This window comes from Homarus americanus, unplaced genomic scaffold, assembly GCF_018991925.1.
Source record: "Homarus americanus isolate GMGI-L3 unplaced genomic scaffold, GMGI_Hamer_2.0 scaffold34921, whole genome shotgun sequence".
NCBI classification, from domain to species: Eukaryota; Metazoa; Arthropoda; class Malacostraca; order Decapoda; family Nephropidae; genus Homarus; species Homarus americanus.
This window is the reverse complement of record NW_024741901.1, coordinates 7,094,961-7,114,498: the sequence shown is the minus strand read 5'-3', so window position 1 is coordinate 7,114,498 and position 19,538 is coordinate 7,094,961. Positions and strand designations below refer to the sequence as shown.

General features: G+C 44.1%; 1 protein-coding gene across 1 annotated transcript in view; it reads right to left on the bottom strand.

Annotated features, from left to right (window-relative positions):
• Nucleotides 1–16,153, bottom strand: part of LOC121876224 — a 33,224-nt gene extending 17,071 nt beyond the window's left edge. Inside the window, exons 1-2 of the mRNA XM_042381218.1 lie at nt 16,002–16,153; nt 774–1,283 (exon numbers count right to left, since the gene is read on the bottom strand). Coding sequence (XP_042237152.1) covers nt 774–815 — 42 coding nt within the window. The 5' untranslated portion in view covers nt 816–1,283; nt 16,002–16,153. The remainder of the gene's footprint in view (nt 1–773; nt 1,284–16,001) is intronic.
• Between the last annotated feature and the right edge of the window lie 3,385 nt (nt 16,154–19,538).

Below are 19,538 nucleotides of genomic sequence, written 5' to 3'. Positions count from 1 at the left end.
TTTCTCTCTAAATATATATATATAAGTGAACATTTCTATCAAGTGTGTGCGTGTGTGTGTAACCATGGGGTCGTAATGTGGGTGGCCTGCGCCTATATAATTTTCCCCAAATTTAACGGCACTTAAATTTCCTAGACTAAGATCTTCACTAAAACCTATTCGTCAGACTCGTGGTGTTTATGCCTATTATTTTTTAATTACTCTTCTTTTTAGGCCTATCATTGTTCAGCTTAATTACCCCTTTTAAACAAGTACATATATTAAGGTCATCTAAACAGCCGACAAAACTAGTCACTGAGGAAAAATTTAATTTCTTGGGATGTAAATTAATATTTGTGTAAAGAAAGGTAGCTTAAAATGGTTTCATAAGGTAAGTGTTCAGATAATACAACTTTAAAAAAAATTAATAGTTCCAATGTTGTTTTATGATATCAAAAGCTTGATTTTTTTTACGGTATCAAGAGTTACAGTATTGCTTTATGATACGATATCAAGGGTTCCAATATTGTCTTACGATATCAAGACGTATTGTATTGTGCTGTATTGTATTAAAGTGGAATTTATGACTTCACTCTTCAAAGTTCTAGTTATGTTTTATTTCATTTCCCAAACAAATTAAAGAGCTTTAACAAAGTCTTAAGCGAATTTCTAAAACGACAAAGAGCTCCATTATGTTTTGAGGTCAAATTTTAAAATGACAACAGACTTCCAACAATATTTTGAAGTTTGAAACCAATTTTTAAAACAATAACAAAGTTTCAATCATATGTTACCTGAGGTCTCTTCCTGCGAGGCACAGCGACCGACGACCTCATCGCTGCCTGCGTCCTCTCCTCGCAGCTCACGATCTTAGGCGGTTGAGAAAGCTGTCTTATAGGAAGCAGTCTGCCTGTAGAGTCTGCTTTCCGGCTCGTTATGCTGTGGCGGTCGTCCTTTTCTGCCGTTTCTTCACTCAAACGTGGAAGGGAAAACCGTCTACCCGTAGTAAAGTCTGTTTTCTTGATTATGCTTCCCTGGCGTTGGTCCACTGTTTGCTTCTGTCTCTGAACGACTTGGCTGTTTTTGTCTTCTACCCGCAGAGTCTACTCTTTCTGTTTATACTGTTGCAGCGTTCGTCCTATCCGTCTACGATCTGAACTCAGTGAAAGACTGCTGTAGTTGGCCGATGCAGCTGCAGCAGGAGGGAGAATGATTCAGTTGTTGACTCAGTATACACAGTTTCAGGATGGTTTTCTTTGTGGGCGCAGCGTTCAAGGGGGTACTTGGCAATTTTCCGGGTTATTCTGTAAATTAATAAGAAAACATCGTTAAACACACAGCATGCAACAATACGAACTTTTTTCATATACTTTTTTGTCAATTTATACACATGTTAAAAATATTTACAAAAGGGTAATTCTCTCTTCCAGAGCCTCTGTGGCCAGATGACTAAACTGTAGACGAAGAGTCATATTGGTTTAATTCACACTCATTCACAATATTAACAAGACGAACTCTAGCCAAATTATTTATGTCTTTTCCATTCACAAAATATTCGTAGCTGTCGGGAAAATTTTGTAAGATGTGTGTGTGTGTGTGTGTGTGTGTGTGTGTGTGTGTGACCCGCTACCAGTCCCAGTACAACCATCTAGCACCACCACCACCCTACAAGACCATTAACCACCTTTCAACCACCATCCCTACAACGATCAACCATTGCTACTCTTCCTCCAACTAACCCCCATCAATCATCTCTACCTTCATGCAACCCCACACATTGTCATCTCAACAAACATTGCTCACCACTACCACTCTGATCATTACAAGCCATTTACTTCCGTTTATCCTTCTTTACCACTATCTGCCTGCCCTCACAACCACAGCAAACCATTACTACCATCTCTGGATCTTTCCTCGCTAACCACACACACACACGCACCACAATAACTACCACCAGCATTACCACTACCATCACCCTGTCCATTTCTCATAGCTATAACAACTGTCTTTACGCACACTGCCCCCTACACTACAACCACAACCACAACAACCACCAGCTCTACCATCATTAACACCCCATCCTTCCCTACTACCATAACACTACCATCCCTGTCTCTCACTAGTTGATATCACGACCACAACCACTACCACCACAACCACTACCACCACAACCACTACCACCACAACTACTACCACCACGACCACAACAACCACCACTACCACCATCACATCTCATCGGCTCACACACTACAGTAAAACTCAATACTTTCAAAAGGACTTCCCATTCAATTAATTGGTTTTATTGCTTGCCATAAAAAATCCTCCATCTTCCATAACAAAGCCGCCATCCTTCATAACACAGCCGCCATCCTTCATAACACAGCCGCCATCTTCCATAACACATCCGCCATCCTTCATAACGCACCCACCATCATCCATAACACAGCCGCCATCCTCCATGACACAGCCGCCATCTTCCATAACACAGCCGCCATCCATAACACTTCATAACACAGCCGCCATCCTCCATGACACAGCCGCCATCATCCATAACACAGCCGCCATCCTCCATGACACAGCCGCCATCTTCATCTTCATCAGCCGCCATCCTTCATAACACAGCCGCCATCTTCCATCAGCCGCCAGCCTTCATAACACAGCCGCCATCCTTCATAACACAGCCGCCATCCTTCATAACACAGCCGCCATCTTCCGCACATCCGTCATCCTTCATAACACAGCCGCCATCCTTCATAACACAGCCGCCATCTTCCATAACACAGCCGCCATCCTCCATAACAGCCGCCATCTTCCATAACACAGCCGCCATCTTCCACAGCCGCCATCTTTCATAACACAGCCGCCATCTTCCATAACACAGCCGCCATCCTTCACATGCCATCATCCATAACACAGCCGCCATCCTTCATAACACAGCCGCCATTCATAACACAGCCGCACAGCCGCCATCCTCCATAACACAGCCGCCATCCTTCATAACACAGCCGCCAGCCTTCATAACACAGTCACCATCTTCCATAACACAGCCGCCATCCTTCATAACACAGCTGCCATCATCCATAACACAGCCGCCATCCTTCATAACACAGCCGCCATCTTTAACACAGCCGCCATCCTTCATAACACAGCCGCCATCTTCCATAACACAGCCGCCATCCTTCATAACACAGCCCCATCCTTCATAACACAGCCGCCATCTTCCATAACACAGCCGCCACATAACACAGCCGCCATCCTTCATCATCCTTCATAACACAGCCGCCATCCTTCATAACACAGCCGGCGCCATCCTTCATAACACAGCCGCCATCCTTCATAACACAGCCGCCATCCTTCATAACACAGCCGCCATCCTTCATAACACAGCCGCCATAACACAGCCGCTATCTTCCATAACACAGCCGCCATCCCATCATCTTTTAACACAGCCGCCATCCTCCATGACACAGCCGCCATCTTCCATAACACAGCCGCCATCCTCCATGCCGCCATCTTCCATAACACAGCCGCCATCCTTTCGCCATCTTCCATAACACAGCCGCCATCCCATAACACAGCTGCCATCATCCATCATCCCATAACACAGCCGCCATCCATAACACGCCATCCTTCATAACACAGCCGCCATCTTCCATAACACAGCCGCCATCTTCCATAACACAGCTGCATAACACAGCCGCCATCCTTCATAACAGCCGCCATCCTTTAGCCGCCATCCTTCATAACACAGCCGCCATCCCTTCCAAAAACACAGCCGCCATCCTTCAAACACAGCCGCCATCCTTCATAACACAGCCGCCATCTTCCATAACACAGCCGCCATCTTCATAACACAGCCGCCATCCTCCATGACACAGGCGACCTGGTACTGTTGAGAGGATAAATAGATAGATAAACAAACAGAGAGATAGATAGATAGATAGATAGATAGATAGATAGATAAATAGAGAGATAGATTGAACGACTGGATCACCACGAAGAGAAAGAGAGAGAGAGAGAGGGTGGAGCAGCATAAACTGGGTGGAGGTTATCTGTGTCACTACCAATCAAGCACCGGGCCGTGACCTAACTCTCCTACCATAACACTCAACTCTCGTCACACCAAGAACGTATACACACATACATGGGATATACACACATACAGGTATACACACAATAAATAAACCCATACATACACATATACCATACACCGAGATATTGTACACTCCGGAACACCCTAAGTAGAACGAATAATTTGATCACAAAATTCCTGATCATTGACGTCTTCTCAGAGCTTGTTGGTTCATGTCAACACACCAAGTTTCATCAATAGTTATTTACTCGTATATTTGTTCACGTTAACCGCGCCTGCAAGATATCCGGATATTCTGTAGGACACACACACACACACACACGCACACACACACACCCACACACGCACGCACACACACACACACACACACACACACACACACATACACAAATGCATGGTCTTCACATTTTCTGTTTGAGGTGACATTTAAGCTTATAAAACATACGAATTAATGAAAGGTCGTCACATCTCAACAGACACACAAACGAGACGTACCAAACCACGCCTAACCTAACCTACCTAATACCAAACTTAACCTACCGTAACCTAACCTGAACTATGTTTACCGTAACGCAACGTAAGTTAATCTAACCTAATATGTAAAAGCTTAACTTAGCTTCCTGGTGCTACCCATTTTAACTCATCCTAACCTAACCTAATTTTAACCGAACGTAATCCAATTTAACCTAACATAACCTAACCTAACCCAACTCAGTCTCCTTACGTACACCAAATGAACGAACAGGAAGGGTGAATATTACTCATTTCCTATTAAGGAAAAATTAATATCACTCTATCCAATGTGATTTGTAATGTTAGTTGTCAAGTCAGTTTCTGGCCAAATGATTTTTCGTGACCTCATTCCCCAGAGAAAATCTATTCGACTGACATAATAATTAGCTAGTTAATTAATAAAAATGAAATAATAATAATAACAATAATAATAATACCTGGCATAAGAGGGACACAGTTGTAGGGGATAATGGATAGAGGCTGGTGGAGGGAGGGACAGAGGGAAACGAAAGTAAAATATCTGGAGAGAAGAAGCTGAAATGACGACATAGAGAGGGAGAGAGAAGGATAACATCAGATAGAAAAAAGTGATATGGAAGAGATAGAGAGAGACGCAGAGAAGAAGAAGAAGAAGAAGAAGAAGAAGAAGAGAGACGTAGGGAAGAAGAAGAAGATAGGAGTCAAGAATTAAGATCTACTCTTCAGATTATGTGTGACAGCGAGTGAGAATCAGATGAAGGTTTAGATAGCATGCACGAGAGAAGAAAGTGGGGGTAAGCGAAGAAGAGGGGAAAGAGGAGGGGAAGGGAGGAAGAGGGGGGAAGAGAAGAGGAAGCGAGGGAGGGGAAGAAAGAGACGAGGGAGAAGGGGAGGGTAAGAGGACGGGAGGCGAGGAAGAAGGGGAGGGGAAAAGGACAGGAAGCGAGGACGAGATGGAGGCGAGGAAGAGGAGGGAGAGAGGAAGGGGGGAGAATGGAGAAGGGAAGGGCAGCTGAGAAAGTAAGAAAACACAACTGATCCGACCTGCAACAGCGAGAGAATGAGGTTCTCCTTGACACAGCTGCTGAACCCCGACTCTACTCCACCATAACCCCAGCAACACGACCACAAACCCCCACAGCGATCAACACAGCCCACCTCCTCACCATAACCACAAACCCCACAGCGTCAACACAGTCCACCTCCTCACCATAACCCCAGCAACACGACCACAAACCCCCACAGCGATCAACACAGCCCACCTCCTCACCACAACCCCAACAACACGACCACAAACCCCCACAGCGTCAACTCAGCCCACCTCCTCACCATAACCCCAGCAACACGACCACAAACCCCCACAGAGTCAACACAGTCCACCTCCTCATCATGACCCCAGCAACACGACCACAAACCCCCACAGAGTCAACACACTCCACCTCCTCACCATAACCCCAGCAAGACAACCACAAACCTCAGCATCCAACAAATCGACGCACGGACGGACGAATGCGTAAACATGGTGGGGAAAACGCTCCGAGCGACACCGAGAAGATTGATGGTAGGAGATAAGGGGGAGATAATTGGCGGTAAATAGATTCTTCTCTAATGGTGGTTGTTGCCCAAAAGCGTCGAGGTGCTGGAGTTTATCAGGGAGTGGAATCTTTTGTATAGCTGTGAGGTGCCCCGCCCCCAGGTACCTCCGGCAGCTTAACTTACACTACGTAGCCTAACTCACGAGGTGGCCTAACTCACTAGGTAGCCTAACTCACTAGGTAGCCTAACTCACTAGGTAGCCTAACTCACGAGGTAGCCTAACTCACTACATAGTCTGACTAACTACGTAATCTGACCAACTATGCAGCCTAACTAACTACCGTATGCAGCCTAACTAACCACGCACCATAGCTACACACATGCAGCCTAACAACAAACCCTAACAAAACATCCTAAATAAACAATGCGACGACTTAAGTACACTGTCTTACTACCAAACCACACACTCTAACTACCTAACTACCTTACTATCCCCAAACTGGCCATCAAACCCTCAACTGTCGATAACATCAATAGTATTTTCCATAAAGTATTAACAAGGAGGTCTTCCAATCATCTGAAGTTTAGACTCATTCTTACAAGTACTGATTGGCATCCATCCACCTGCTAGTTCACCCCACCTGCTAGTACGTTCAACCACCTGCTAGTCCGCTCCACCATTCGCCAGTTCACCCTACTGGGCCACCTTACCCCTCCTCTACCACCGACCACAGCAACCCTCGCCCACTGTCCACAGGTAATGCAAATTCCCTGATGTAAAACAATTAGCACCTCATAACATCACCAGCCACAAGCACCACCAATTTACACAGCCAATCATAACTCTCCTTACAAAAAAAGGGAATTTCAGAGAGACCAATCACACACTGGGAAGTTGATAACAACAATCACAACAGCTGCTCAGCTTTAACTCCCCTGTGGCATTCCACTGGATTCTTCTCACAGCTACAGGAGGTAAGAAAGACAACCCCGTCATCTCAGAACACTCACACGTGTCTCAGTAACTTGTCGCCGCAATGAAGCTTCGTCTTTCAGTCTTACGCCAATAACGTGTATCAATTCACTGCCTGGGAGGAGGAGTTAGATGAGGTGTATTGGTCTCTGTGAAATTCTCATCTCATAAAATACAGAAAGATAGAGAACAGTTCTATCTTGATAATTTTACTCCAGTGTTTTGAGATTCGTCTCACGCTAACCCATTATCTGTGAGAAGGGGTGGAGGAGGGGATGGGAGGGGTGTTAGGGGTAGTGCGTGTGCAAGTATCATCTTATAAAACACCCCCACACACACACACACAAAACCTCCAGCCTCAGATTGGATATTCGCCTCACAATTATCACCAATAACATCGTGTGTGTGTGTGTGTGTGTGTGTTAGCTTCAGAATGAGACATACTGCCCTGCTGAAGTCATCCAAACGACAGCCACTTTGTACGAGGTTGATTCCAAAACAATTACTCCTTTAAATTACTGCAGGAAAGGAGGGAGGGAAGTCTCAGCCAGTCAGCCATTTCTCATAAGGGGGGAAGGGGTGAACGAGGGAGGAGGAGGAAGTTTCTCAAGATTACCATACCTCACAAGCCTTTAGATGAGTCGGACCTTTGCCGTGGTGGGAGACCGGCCGCTAACTGCCGCCTCCGTCACTGCTTCTTAATGGTGTGTGGGAGAACATCACTACCTCACCCCACTCCCCTTCCCTGCCCCCACTCTTTACACTCAGTCTCCCACGGTCCTCTACAGAACTCCACACCAACACTACCACTCTCCTCCAGCCTCCCAACACCTCCAACACAGCATCCCAACATCTCCACCACAGCATCTCAACAACCCCACCACAGCATCCCAACATCTCCACCACAGCATCTCAACACCCCCACCACAGCATCCCAACACCCCCAGATCATCCGCACATCCCAATCTCCACTGAGGTTGAACCGTAAGTATAAAACAAAAGGAGCTGCAGTAAGGGCAAAAGAAGGTCGTGGGTCAGGAGTCATAGGGCAAGAAGTGGGACATATGGGAAGTACAAAGGTCAGGGAAATACGACAGGATGGGCACAGGGCAGGCGAGGAAGAGAAGTAGAGTATATATACTGTACACAAGAAGAAGAAATAGTAAGATGAGGTTAGGCTAAGTTAGGTTAAGTTCATGAAAGCTTAAGATAGTTTAGGTGAGTGGTTACGTTAGGTTTGGTTAGGTTAAGTTGGTTTAAAATCATGTTAGGTTAGGTTAGGTGAAGCTAGTTTAGAGTAAGTTAATTTAGGTTATGTCAAATTAAGTTAGTTTACAGAATAGTTAGGAAAATATATTTTAGTTTAAGTTAGTTTAAATTAGGTTAGGTTAAATTAGGTTAGTTTAAGGTCGAGTAGGTTAAGTTAGGTGGGGAAAAAGTTAGGATCGTTAGATTAAGGTAATATATGTTAGATTAGGTTAGGTTGCTTTATGATAATTTAAGTTAGGTTAGTTTAGAGGAAGATAATTTAACTTAAAAGATAAAAAAAAAAGATGAAGAAGGCAAAACAGAGAATAAATTAATAAATTGGACAATATATTAAAATAAAGGAGGGTAAGTGATATGAATAAGGGCAGAGAGAAAGAGAGAGAGAGAGAGAGAGAGAGAGAGATTAGAAACTGAAATAAAAAATACACGGGGAAGAGTGACAGATAAGAAGATACATGGAAAAGGTAAAAACAAAGGTGAAAAGAAAAGAATGTCCATAGTCACGGTGATGAAGCATTTTACACAGACAGTCAATAACAATGTAACAGATACGGAATTTTGTGATGAAGAGGGGAATGAAAGAGTTACTTAGATGGAAGAGAAGGGTTGGAATGGTGAGGTGAAAGAGAAGGGGTGGAATGGTGAGGTGGAGGAGGAGGGGTGGAATGGTGGGAAGAAGAGGGGTGGAATGGTGAGGTGGAGGAGGGAGGGGTGGAATGGTAAGGTGTAGGAGGAGGTGTGGAATGGTGAGGTGGAGGAAGGGTGGAATGGTGAGGTGTAGGAGGAGGGTGGAATGGTGAGGTCAGAGGTGTGGAATGGTGAGGTGGAAGAGGAGGGGTGGAATGAGGTGGAAGAGGAAGGGTGGAGGTGGAATAGGGTGGAATGGTGAGGTGGAGGAGGGAGGTGGAATGGTGAGGTGTGGGTGGAGGGTGGGTGAAATGGGTGGAAGGGTGTAGGAGGAGGGGTGGAATGGAGGTGGAGGAGGAGGGTGGAATGGTGAGGTGGAGGGGTGGAATGGTGAGGTGTAGGAGGAGGTGGAATGGTGAGGTGGAAGAGGAGGGGTGGAATGGTGAGGTGGAAGAGGAGGGGTGGAACGGTGAGGTGGAAGAGGAAGGGTGCAATGGTGAGGTGGAATAGAAGGTGGAATGGTGGGTGTAGGAGGAGGGGTGGAATGGTGAGGTGGAGGAAGGAGGGGTGGAATGGTGAGGTGTGGGAGGAGGGGTGGAATGGTGAGGTGGAAGAGGAGGTGGAATGGAAGAGGAGGGGTGGAACGGTGAGGTGGAAGAGGAAGGGTGCAATGGTGGAATGAGGTGGAATGGTGAGGAGGGGTGGAATAGTGAGGTGGAAGAGGAGGGGTGAAATGGTAAGGTGGAAGAGGAGGGGTGGAAAGGTGAAGTGATACAAGAGAAAACCTAGTTATTTAGTGAGTAAGAAAAATTAAAAATTTTGAGTAAATAATTAGAAATGACGGGATAATGGTAGATATATTTGGAGTCGTTGATACGGGCAGCCCTGAAAAATGTTTAAAGTGGAGGGCCGTGGTCGCCAATCCTCTGATATGATGATCACTATAAAACAAAATTATTCATCATTTACAGACAATATTATTTACTATAGATACAGAAAACCACCCTAAAATATCTTTACAATTTTGTATGAGACAATGTGACATAACGAACGAAGGATTTTGACAACCTTACAGAGACAACAGGAGTCGCAGTGTTCATTTGGAAATTAATCGACGGTCCCTAATGTCGCGAGGAAATAAAGAGGCCGTTACTCCCCCCAAAAAATGGAGAAAAAAAAAGAAGGAAGATTATTGTGCACGTCCAAGATCTTGTTTTGTTAAGTCAATACACCAAGATTTATGGAGAACCATTTATATTTGTTTAAATTATAGTGGTTATAACACACACACACACACACACACAAAGACAAATAGATATTCCACCTAGATGAAAAATAGTATAATTAATCCAAAAGTTTAAAAAAAAGTTGACATTTATATTATTTTTTGTTTGTATTGACATCAGTAACGGCAGCCATACTGGATGACAAGAGACAACTTTGAAACTGTTTAAAAAGAGAAAAATCCACAAAACATTTCCGAAAAGCTTCACCAAAATCAAGTTTAAAATATTTGAGTAGAAGTCAAAATTACGAAAAAGGTACAGATGGAAGAAGAGGCGAAATGAATGATAAAAATGGAGAAAAGCTGAAGAAATGTGACACGAAATGGGGAAGAAACCGCTTGCTGAGGAGGCAAGATGGATGGCTGACTGTAAAAGGAAAGTTAATTATCTGAAAGCAGTCGTGTGAACCGGGGGTAAGGAAAACGGGAATTGCGGTGTTTGGGGGAGACTCATGAAAATGTACAAGTGTTAAGAGATGAAAGTTTCTCAAGAGAAAAGAAGTGGAGACAAAGAAGATGTGGATGTGTACTGGACAGAGAGAGAGAGAGAGAGAGAGAGAGAGAGAGAGAGAGAGAGAGAGAGAGAGAGTCAATAATAAGAAAGGCTGTTTGAGACGCCAGCTTGACGGGTACAGTGTGCAGTGATTAAGGGCGGGGCGTAAAGGGAAGCCTCAAGTGTAACGGGAAACAAGTGTTACGCGACGGAAAGCCTCATGTGTGACATGAAACATTGTGACGGAAGTCTTAAGTGAGAGGGTAAGCCTCAAGTGTGACACAAAGTATTGTGATGGAAAGCTTTAAGTGCTCCGGAAAGCCTTAAGTGTGACGGGAACCATAGGTGTGACGCTACACTTTGTGACTTAAGGCTTCAAGTGTGACTGGAACCATAAGTGTGAAGAGAAACGACAAGTGTGACGTGACGCATTATGACGGGAAACCTTGTGTGTGACGCAATTACCATACAAAATTTATCCTCCGCCACAGCATCAAACACAATCTAACATCTTAAACATGTAACATAATCTAGCCAAGTTTAAATTAACCTAACTCTAACCTAATTCATATTAACCAAAAGTTACATATCCTAATTCGACCTTAGATCACCTAACCTACCCTAAACATAACCTAACCGAACCAAATTTAATCTAACCTACACCTATCATACCCAAATCTAATCTCCCTCTAACTTAACCTAACCTAATCTCCTACTAACCTAACTTGACCTAACCTAATCTTCCTCTAACCTAACCTACCTCTGATTTAACACATCAGTGTGTTAGAGTTAAATTAGGTTATATACGAGTACACTTCTATTACACATATTTTGTTACGTTATGTTTAGCTATGATAAGTTAGCTTTGGTTAGGTTAATGTTAGGTTTAGTTATGTTAGGTTAAGGTTTGGTCAGGTAAGGTTAATATTAGGGTTGGTTGCTTTTAAGCTTGGTTAGGTTAGGTTAATTTAGTTCAACTGGATTAGAACTAGTTTAGGTTGAGTTACGGTAAGGCTAGATTAGAATTAGATTAGATTTGGTTAGGTTAGGTAAAGATTAATTTTAATTGGAATAGGTTTAAGTTTATTCTGGTTAGGTAAGGTTAGGGTTATTTTTAGTTAGTTCTGGTTAGGTTAAGCTTAGGTTAGGTTAAGGTTAAGTCAAAGTAAATTAGGTTAGGTCGGACGTTAAGTAATACAAAGTTACAGAAGCTGAACTATACAATATGTTCCGAGGTTACGTAACCACCTGTGTTATTACCTCCCTCACCACTTGGCATTTAATTATGTATTACGTTTACTCCTTCTCTCTCTCTCTCTCTCCACGCCCTTCTTTCATTCTACTTCCTTCTTTCTCTCACCCTTTCTTTCTCATTCTCTCTATCCTCTTCTTTCTCTCTCTCCCTTTCTTTCCTTCTTTTCTCTCTCTCTCATTCTATTTCTTATTTCTCTCTCTCTCTCTGTTTCCTCCTTCTACCTCTCTCTCTCGCCCCTTTTTCCTCATTCTCTCTAATCTTTCTCTCGGTGTCTCCTTTTTTATCTCTCCTCAATCTCTCTCTCTCTCTTTCTTCATTCTCATTCTATATCTTCTTTCTATCTCTATTTCCCTATTCTCCTTCTATCTCTCCCTTTCTTTCTCATTCTCTCAATTCCTTCTCTTTCCCCTTTTCTCCATTCTCTTCTTTTTATCCCCGTCTCTCTCCCCCTTTCTCCTTCTCCTCTTCTGTCTTTTATTTCAATCTTTATATCCCATTCCAAGATTGTCTTCTTCTTAAATGAGGTTAGCCAGCTGTTAGCCTGGACTACACACCCTCCGCAGATGGTAACTTTTCTTCAGCTTGTGATCTAATTCATAGCTAGTGACTTTATTATCAGCTGGTGAATTTATTATTAGCTGGGGAATTTATTATCAGCTGGAGACTTTATTATCAGCTGGTAATCCTCCAATTCACAGTTGGTGACTTTATTCTCAGCTGGTGATCTAATTCACAGCTGGCGAATTTATTATCAGCTGGTGACTTTATTCTCAGCTGGTAATCCAATTCACAGCTGGTGACTTTAGTATCAGCTGGTAACTTTATTATCAGCTGGTGATCCAATTCACAGCTGGTGACTTTATTCTCAGCTGGTGATCCAATTCACAGCTGATGACTTTATTCTCAGCTGGTGATTCAATTCACAGCTGGTGAAATTATTTTATGCTGGTGACTTTATTCTCAGCTGGTGATCCTATTCTCAGCTGGTGACTTTATTCTCAGCTGGTGAAATTATTTTATGCTGGTGACTTTATTCTCAGCTGGTTCATCAATTTACAGCTGGTGACTTAGTTTTTTTTCTATCTGGCATCTTCATTTTCAGGTTCAGGTGGTGAGGTAATCTCTTATCTGAGAGTATAGGTATAAGATAATTTAGAGAGAGAGAGAAGCAGATGTACAGAGGGAGAGAGGGGGGAGTAGAGAGATAGGCAGATGTAAAAAGGAGAGGGAGAGAGAGGAGCAGGTGTGGGAAGAGAGGGGCAGGTGTAGGCAGGGGTGCCCGAGGCTAGGCAGGTGTGGGAGGCACCAAGGTTAGGAGGCAGATGCTGGTGTGTCTGGTTCCTTATTTGGGCATCTTGGCATCTGAGAGAGAGACGTGGGGAAGGGGGAGCAATGGGATACATAAATGGCTTTATATCGGTCGCGCGTGTGTGTGTGTGTGTGTGTGTGTGTGTGTGTGTGTGTGTGTGTGTGTGTGAGAGAGAGGAGGAAGTGTGTCCCTCTCTTGGTGGCCTTCACGCACATACACAATGTTGAGATGTGTACCATTTAATGCACACAAGTAAAGAATGGTTAGGTTAGGTTGAGATTAAATTACGTTAAGTTAGTCTAATGTAAGGTTAAATTATGCGTAGATACATGGGACGGAAATAACGGGTTAAGGTAGATTTGAGTATTAGTGGGTTAAATTTGGATTAGAATAGTTTAAGTTAAGTTTAAGTTAGGTCAGGTAAAGTAAGATTCAAGGAGAGTGCGTTGGGTTAAATTTCGGCTGATTAGGTTAAGTGCAAGTTGGATCAGGTATAGATAGAGTAGGTTGAGTTAAAATTAGGTTAACGTTACAGTAGATTGGTTTAAGTAAAACCAAGTTAGGCATATGAGGTCTCTGTGAACTTGTACTTATACGGAAGCAGCTAATCCAATTCAGGCCTGACCTTGTATGCACACATATGAAGGCAGTGTGAGTTGTCAGCGACGGGCGATATACGGTACATCTGTTATTGTTTTAACCCTTTGAGGACGAGTGGATAAGGTTAGCGTTTTCAAAAAGTTAAGCCATTGTCCTCAAAGGGTTAAACCATCGTCCTTAGAGAGCTAATCTATCGCCATCAAAGGGTTAACATAATCACGTCCTTCTGTTTAATTTCGGACAAAAATGTTTCATGTTATTACTGCTAACCCTAATAACTGAAGCCCAATTAAAAAAAGTGAGTTATGTCCACCGGAATTTACACGTAGAGACGCGATGGTAAAACAACTAAGAATAAAAACATTGTCAATGACGGCATTACAGTCCAAACACAGAATGGAATAGTTACAGGGCCACAAATTACAAGAGATTAATAAAAACGATTTTGAGCTGTTTCGAACGAGGTGGCGTTAACATGAAATAACTGACGACTCAAGTGTGTACAGTAACTATTATGATGTAGCATTGAGTCTAATTGTGGGTGTAGCGTTGAGTCTCACTGGGGGGTGTAGTGTTGAGACTCATTGTCGGTGTAGCGTTGAGTCTCACTGTGGGTGTAGCGTTGAGTCTCACTGTGGGTGTAGCGTTGAGCCTCACTGTGGGCGTAGCGTTGAGTCTTACTGTGGGCGTAGCGTTGAGTCTCACTGTGGATGTAGCGTTGAGACTCACTGTGGATGTAGCTTTGAGTCTCATTGTGGGGGTAGCGTAGTCTCACTATGGGTGTAGCGTTGAGACTCACTGTGGGTGTAGCGTTGAGACTCACTGTGGGTGTAGCGTTGAGACTCATTGTGAACGTTTTGTGTAGATATTTCTATGTGTTGCTCAGCATCGTAATGTCACTTTCCGCACATTTCTATCAATATTATTATTCCTTCAACCTCTGAGGTGTCTGGACCCCTCGCTTCAACTTACACTAAAGCGGGAGAGGGTGAAATGTATCATACACAAAAACATCTATAAGATCGTTAACTTATTTAAAAAAAATGGAATGAAGATATGACTACAACGCCCAGTGCATAGCATAAAAAAACCTGCACTTTACGAAATCTTTGAACAGGGGAGGTCCAGAACTGGTGAGTGGCTCCGTTAAGCAGCACTTTTAAGGATTTATTCTTTAAACTAAAAAAAAAATGTCAGGTGGGGAGACTCGTGTATTGAGCTGATATAGCACAGGTAAAAACCCTTGACATCTGGTCGTCAACACTCAAAATAGAATTCAAAGAAACCTGATTTAAAGACATTGATATAATTAAACCACTCATGGAACGCGACGGTACAAGTCACTACATTGCTTCACCTGTCAAACTCAGTTTTCAGGTTTTATATGTGTTTTGCTTTGCTTTCGGATATACAAGTTTGAGAGAACTTCTGGTATTCACTTAAGCGATGAAAAGCATTGATTGTCAAATCACGTATTATAAATATAAGTATATAAAAAATATTACAAGAAATTTGATTTTTGTTGGCAAATTTTTAGCCAAATGTCCGAAGGAAAGTAAAATTTCAAGTCTGAATTTATAATTAGTAGCCTGCAAAAAGAAGCTGTGAGTTTGTTTGTTTTAACTTTCTTGCATCAACGACGTATAATCTTGTCAACAGAGGCAAAGGATGAAGGCTCTGGACACATATCATAATAATGACAATAAACAGCCGTAGTGTGTGTGTGTGTGTGTGTGTGTGTGTGTGGAGCGAGGGACCAGCAGAGCCGCCGACCCTGCTTGTATCACCCACCACCGGCTGCCCACCCGAGAGATTTCAATGCCACTACGAGTAGCTATCCCCCTCGATATCACATGTATTAAATAAACTACAGTTATGTTTACTTCCACAACGGGTATATAACGTTATAACTCAACACAAAACTGCTTCAGAATGGCCCGGTACAGTGCTCTTGCTGAATTGCATCGGAAAATGAAAGCAGACTGGCAGAGGTTGGGTACCTTGTCTAAAATGGGTGAAATTCCTGTCAAATTGTTAACCACATGTAACCTAATCCATGCCATCTGTGACCATTTATCCACGTCACGTACCTTCTGAGTTCTGCTGCGTTAGGAGAAATTCCCCCAGTCACAAGGGATATGAAGGATTGTCAACGAATTAACGTAGGTGAGAGGAGAACCAGAGCACTACACCCTCACTCGACCACTACCACAGCCGCACTGAGGGACGGGGAGTCGGGGACACTGGCTGGTGGTGGCTGGCAGGTGAACCGGGTGACTTGGGGTCTCCTCCTGGTAGTGGGGGGTGAGGGGGAGGAGGAAGGAGGGAGGGAGTGGGGTTATAAGTGACGGAGGGAGGGTCAGGTACACAAGGAGGGGGGAAGTAGTGGAGGAGGGGGTTATAAGGGTGAAGAAGGAAGAGGAGGAGAGAAGGAGAGAGGGAGGGCGGTTATAAGAATGAAGGAAGAAGAGTTAGGAACACAGGTAAGAAAGCCAGTAATTGAGGAAGCAGGGATTGGTTGATAAATATTGACTTGGAACAGTGTGTGTGTGTGTGTGTGTGTGTGTGTGTGTGTGTGTGTGTGTGTGTGTGTGTGTGTGTGTGTGTGTGTGTGTGTGTGTGTGCGTGTGAGCGGTGCAGATGCGTTTATATGTATGTTTATCAACATGAAATTTCCAACTGCTGTAAAAGGAAGTGCCTTAAGTCTGTCTGTTTGTGAGAATGAACTTATATTACTTCGACTTTAACCATAAATATGTGCAGGTTGTTGGTAAGATGAGAGACACCATTACCTTTGTGAGTCAGAGGAGAGGGTGGAGGAGCAGTAGGTGGTGGGTGGAGCTGGGTGGAGTCCCTCTTACACTTGACAGGGGGGTCCGCCCCTCTCTTGATTGAGCAGCCTATGATTATGAACGCCCAAGGAGTCCAGGGGTCCTAAACGAAGACTCACACTAAGAGTCCAGAGGCCCCTAATGTAGATTCACACTAGGAATCCAGGATCCTAAACGTAGACATATACTAGGAGTCCAGGGACCCTAAATGTAGACTCACACTCGGAGCCCCTAGGTTCTGTATGCAAATGCCAACTACGAATTCTAAACGTAGACTCACACAAGGAGTTCAGGGCCCCTATGCGTAGATTCAAACTAGCAGTCTATAATATGTGAAGTGGACTCACAAAGGAGGTGCATAATGTAATGTAGTCCACGGGAACATGTTTGTGTGTGTGTGTGTGTGTGTGTGTGTGTGTGTGTGTGTGTGTGTGTGTGTGTAATAATAATAATAATAATAATAATAATAATAATAATTATAATAATAATAATAATAATAATAATAATAATAATTATAATAATAATAATAATAATAATAATAATAATAATAATAATAATAATAATAATAATAATAAGAATAAACGGTTTATTAATAGAGTTGCAGCCGGTGGCTGAAAATATACAGACTTACATTTGATTTAGACATAATCTAATATGCGTTGAATACATTTACAGGGCTGTACAGTACATAAATCAGGAGTTGTTTATTATTTAAACAATAGATGGGATGGTGCTATTATTCTATCTATCGGTGCGGGCTCTTATGAGCTGAATTTTGTTGAAGTGGCGGACTGTGCGAGGTGGATGGGGGGGTGCCGGTGGCAGGAGGTGGCGATGACGAGGGTGGTGAATTAGTTCACTGCCAAACCTTGCCCGTGCTTGGTGGTGGAGGTCACTGAGGGATGGTATTTCCGGGGTGGAGAGAGCGTTGGTGTAGCCGGAGTATTCTGCGCCGAGCATGATTCTCCAGGCCCTTTTCTGTACCTTCTCTAGCCGACGTTGTTGGGTGGAGTTGAGAGAAGACGACCAGGCCGGTGACGCATACGTTAGTTTGGGGAGAAAAAAGGCGTTGTAGATAGTCCTCAGCGCTGGCGTGGGTATCCCAAGTGACCTAAGTCGTCGTAGCATGTAGAGTCGGTACGAGGCTGTCCTGACTGTGTTATTTACATGGGCCTTCCAGTCCAATTTGTTATCTATAGTTACACCCAGGAGTTTGGCAGACTGCACTGTGTGTGTGTCTGTGTGTGTGTGTGTGTGTGTGTGTGTGTGTGTGTGTGTGTGCGCATGTGTCCTCCCCTGGCATCTACAAAATATGAGGGCACGGTGAATCTTCACACTCCCTAACACTCCCTTATATTAATCTCCCTTATCCTTCCTCACATCACTCTCACTCATACTATCTCAAACCACACTCCCTCAAACACCCTCACATTCCATTACCTCATGCTCCCTTACATCACGCTCCTCGATACTCTCTCACATCACACTCCCTTATACTCTTTCACATCACACTCCTTCATACTTCAGCACACTCCTTGACATCACACTTCCTCATCCTCCCTCACATCACACACCCTTATACTCTTTCACATCACACTCCCTCATACTCCCTTACATCACACTCCCTCATACTCCCTCATATCACACTCCCTCATAATCCCTACCATCACACTCCCTCATACTCCTTCATACCACACTCCATCATCCTCCCTCACATCACACTCCCCATCCTCCCTCACATCACACTCCTCATCCTCCCTCACATCACACTCCCTCGTCCGTTCTCACATCACACTCCGTCATACTCACTCACATCACACCCCCTCACACTCCCTTACACCATACTCCCCCATACTCCCGCGCACCACACTCCCTCATCTTTCCTCACACCATGCTCCCTTACATCACATTCCCTCATACTTCCTCACATCACACCCCCTCATCCTTCCTCATACTAATACTCCCTCACATCACGCTCCTTCTTACTCCCGCACATCAGACTCCCCCATACTTCCTTATATCACACTCCCTCATCTTTCCTCACACCATACTCCCTCACATCACACTTCCTTATCCTCCCTCATACCATACCTCCTCACATCACACTCCATCATACTCCCTCATATTTCCTCACATTACACTCCCTCATCCTTCCTCACACCACACTCCCTCACATGACACTCCCTCATGCTCCCTTATACCACACTCCCTCACATCACACCCCCTTATCCTTCCTCACACCATACTCCCTCACATGACACTCCCTCGTACTCCCTCACATCACGCTCCCTCATACTCCTTCATATTCCCTCACACCATACTCCCTCATAATCCCCCACATCTCACACCCTCATACTCCGTCACCTCATACTCCCTCTTACTCCCTCACATCACTCTCCCTCATACTCCATGCAATCACACTCCCTCATATTCCCTCACATCACACTCATACTCCCCCATACTCCCTCACATCACACTCCCCAATACTCCCTCACATCACACTCCCTCATACTATTTCATACCACACTCCATCATCCTCCCTCACATCCCATTCACTCATCATTCCTCACATCTCACTTCCTCATACTATCTCACATCCCTCACATCCCACTCATACTCCTTTACATACACTCCCTTATACTCCCGCATACTCCTTCATATCACACTCCCTCATCTTCACTCACATTACTCTCCCTCATACTCCCTCATCCACCTCCCCCATACTCCTTCATCCTCCCTCCCCATACTCCTTCACATCACCTCCTCGCCTCCCTCCCACATCCACACACTCCCTCA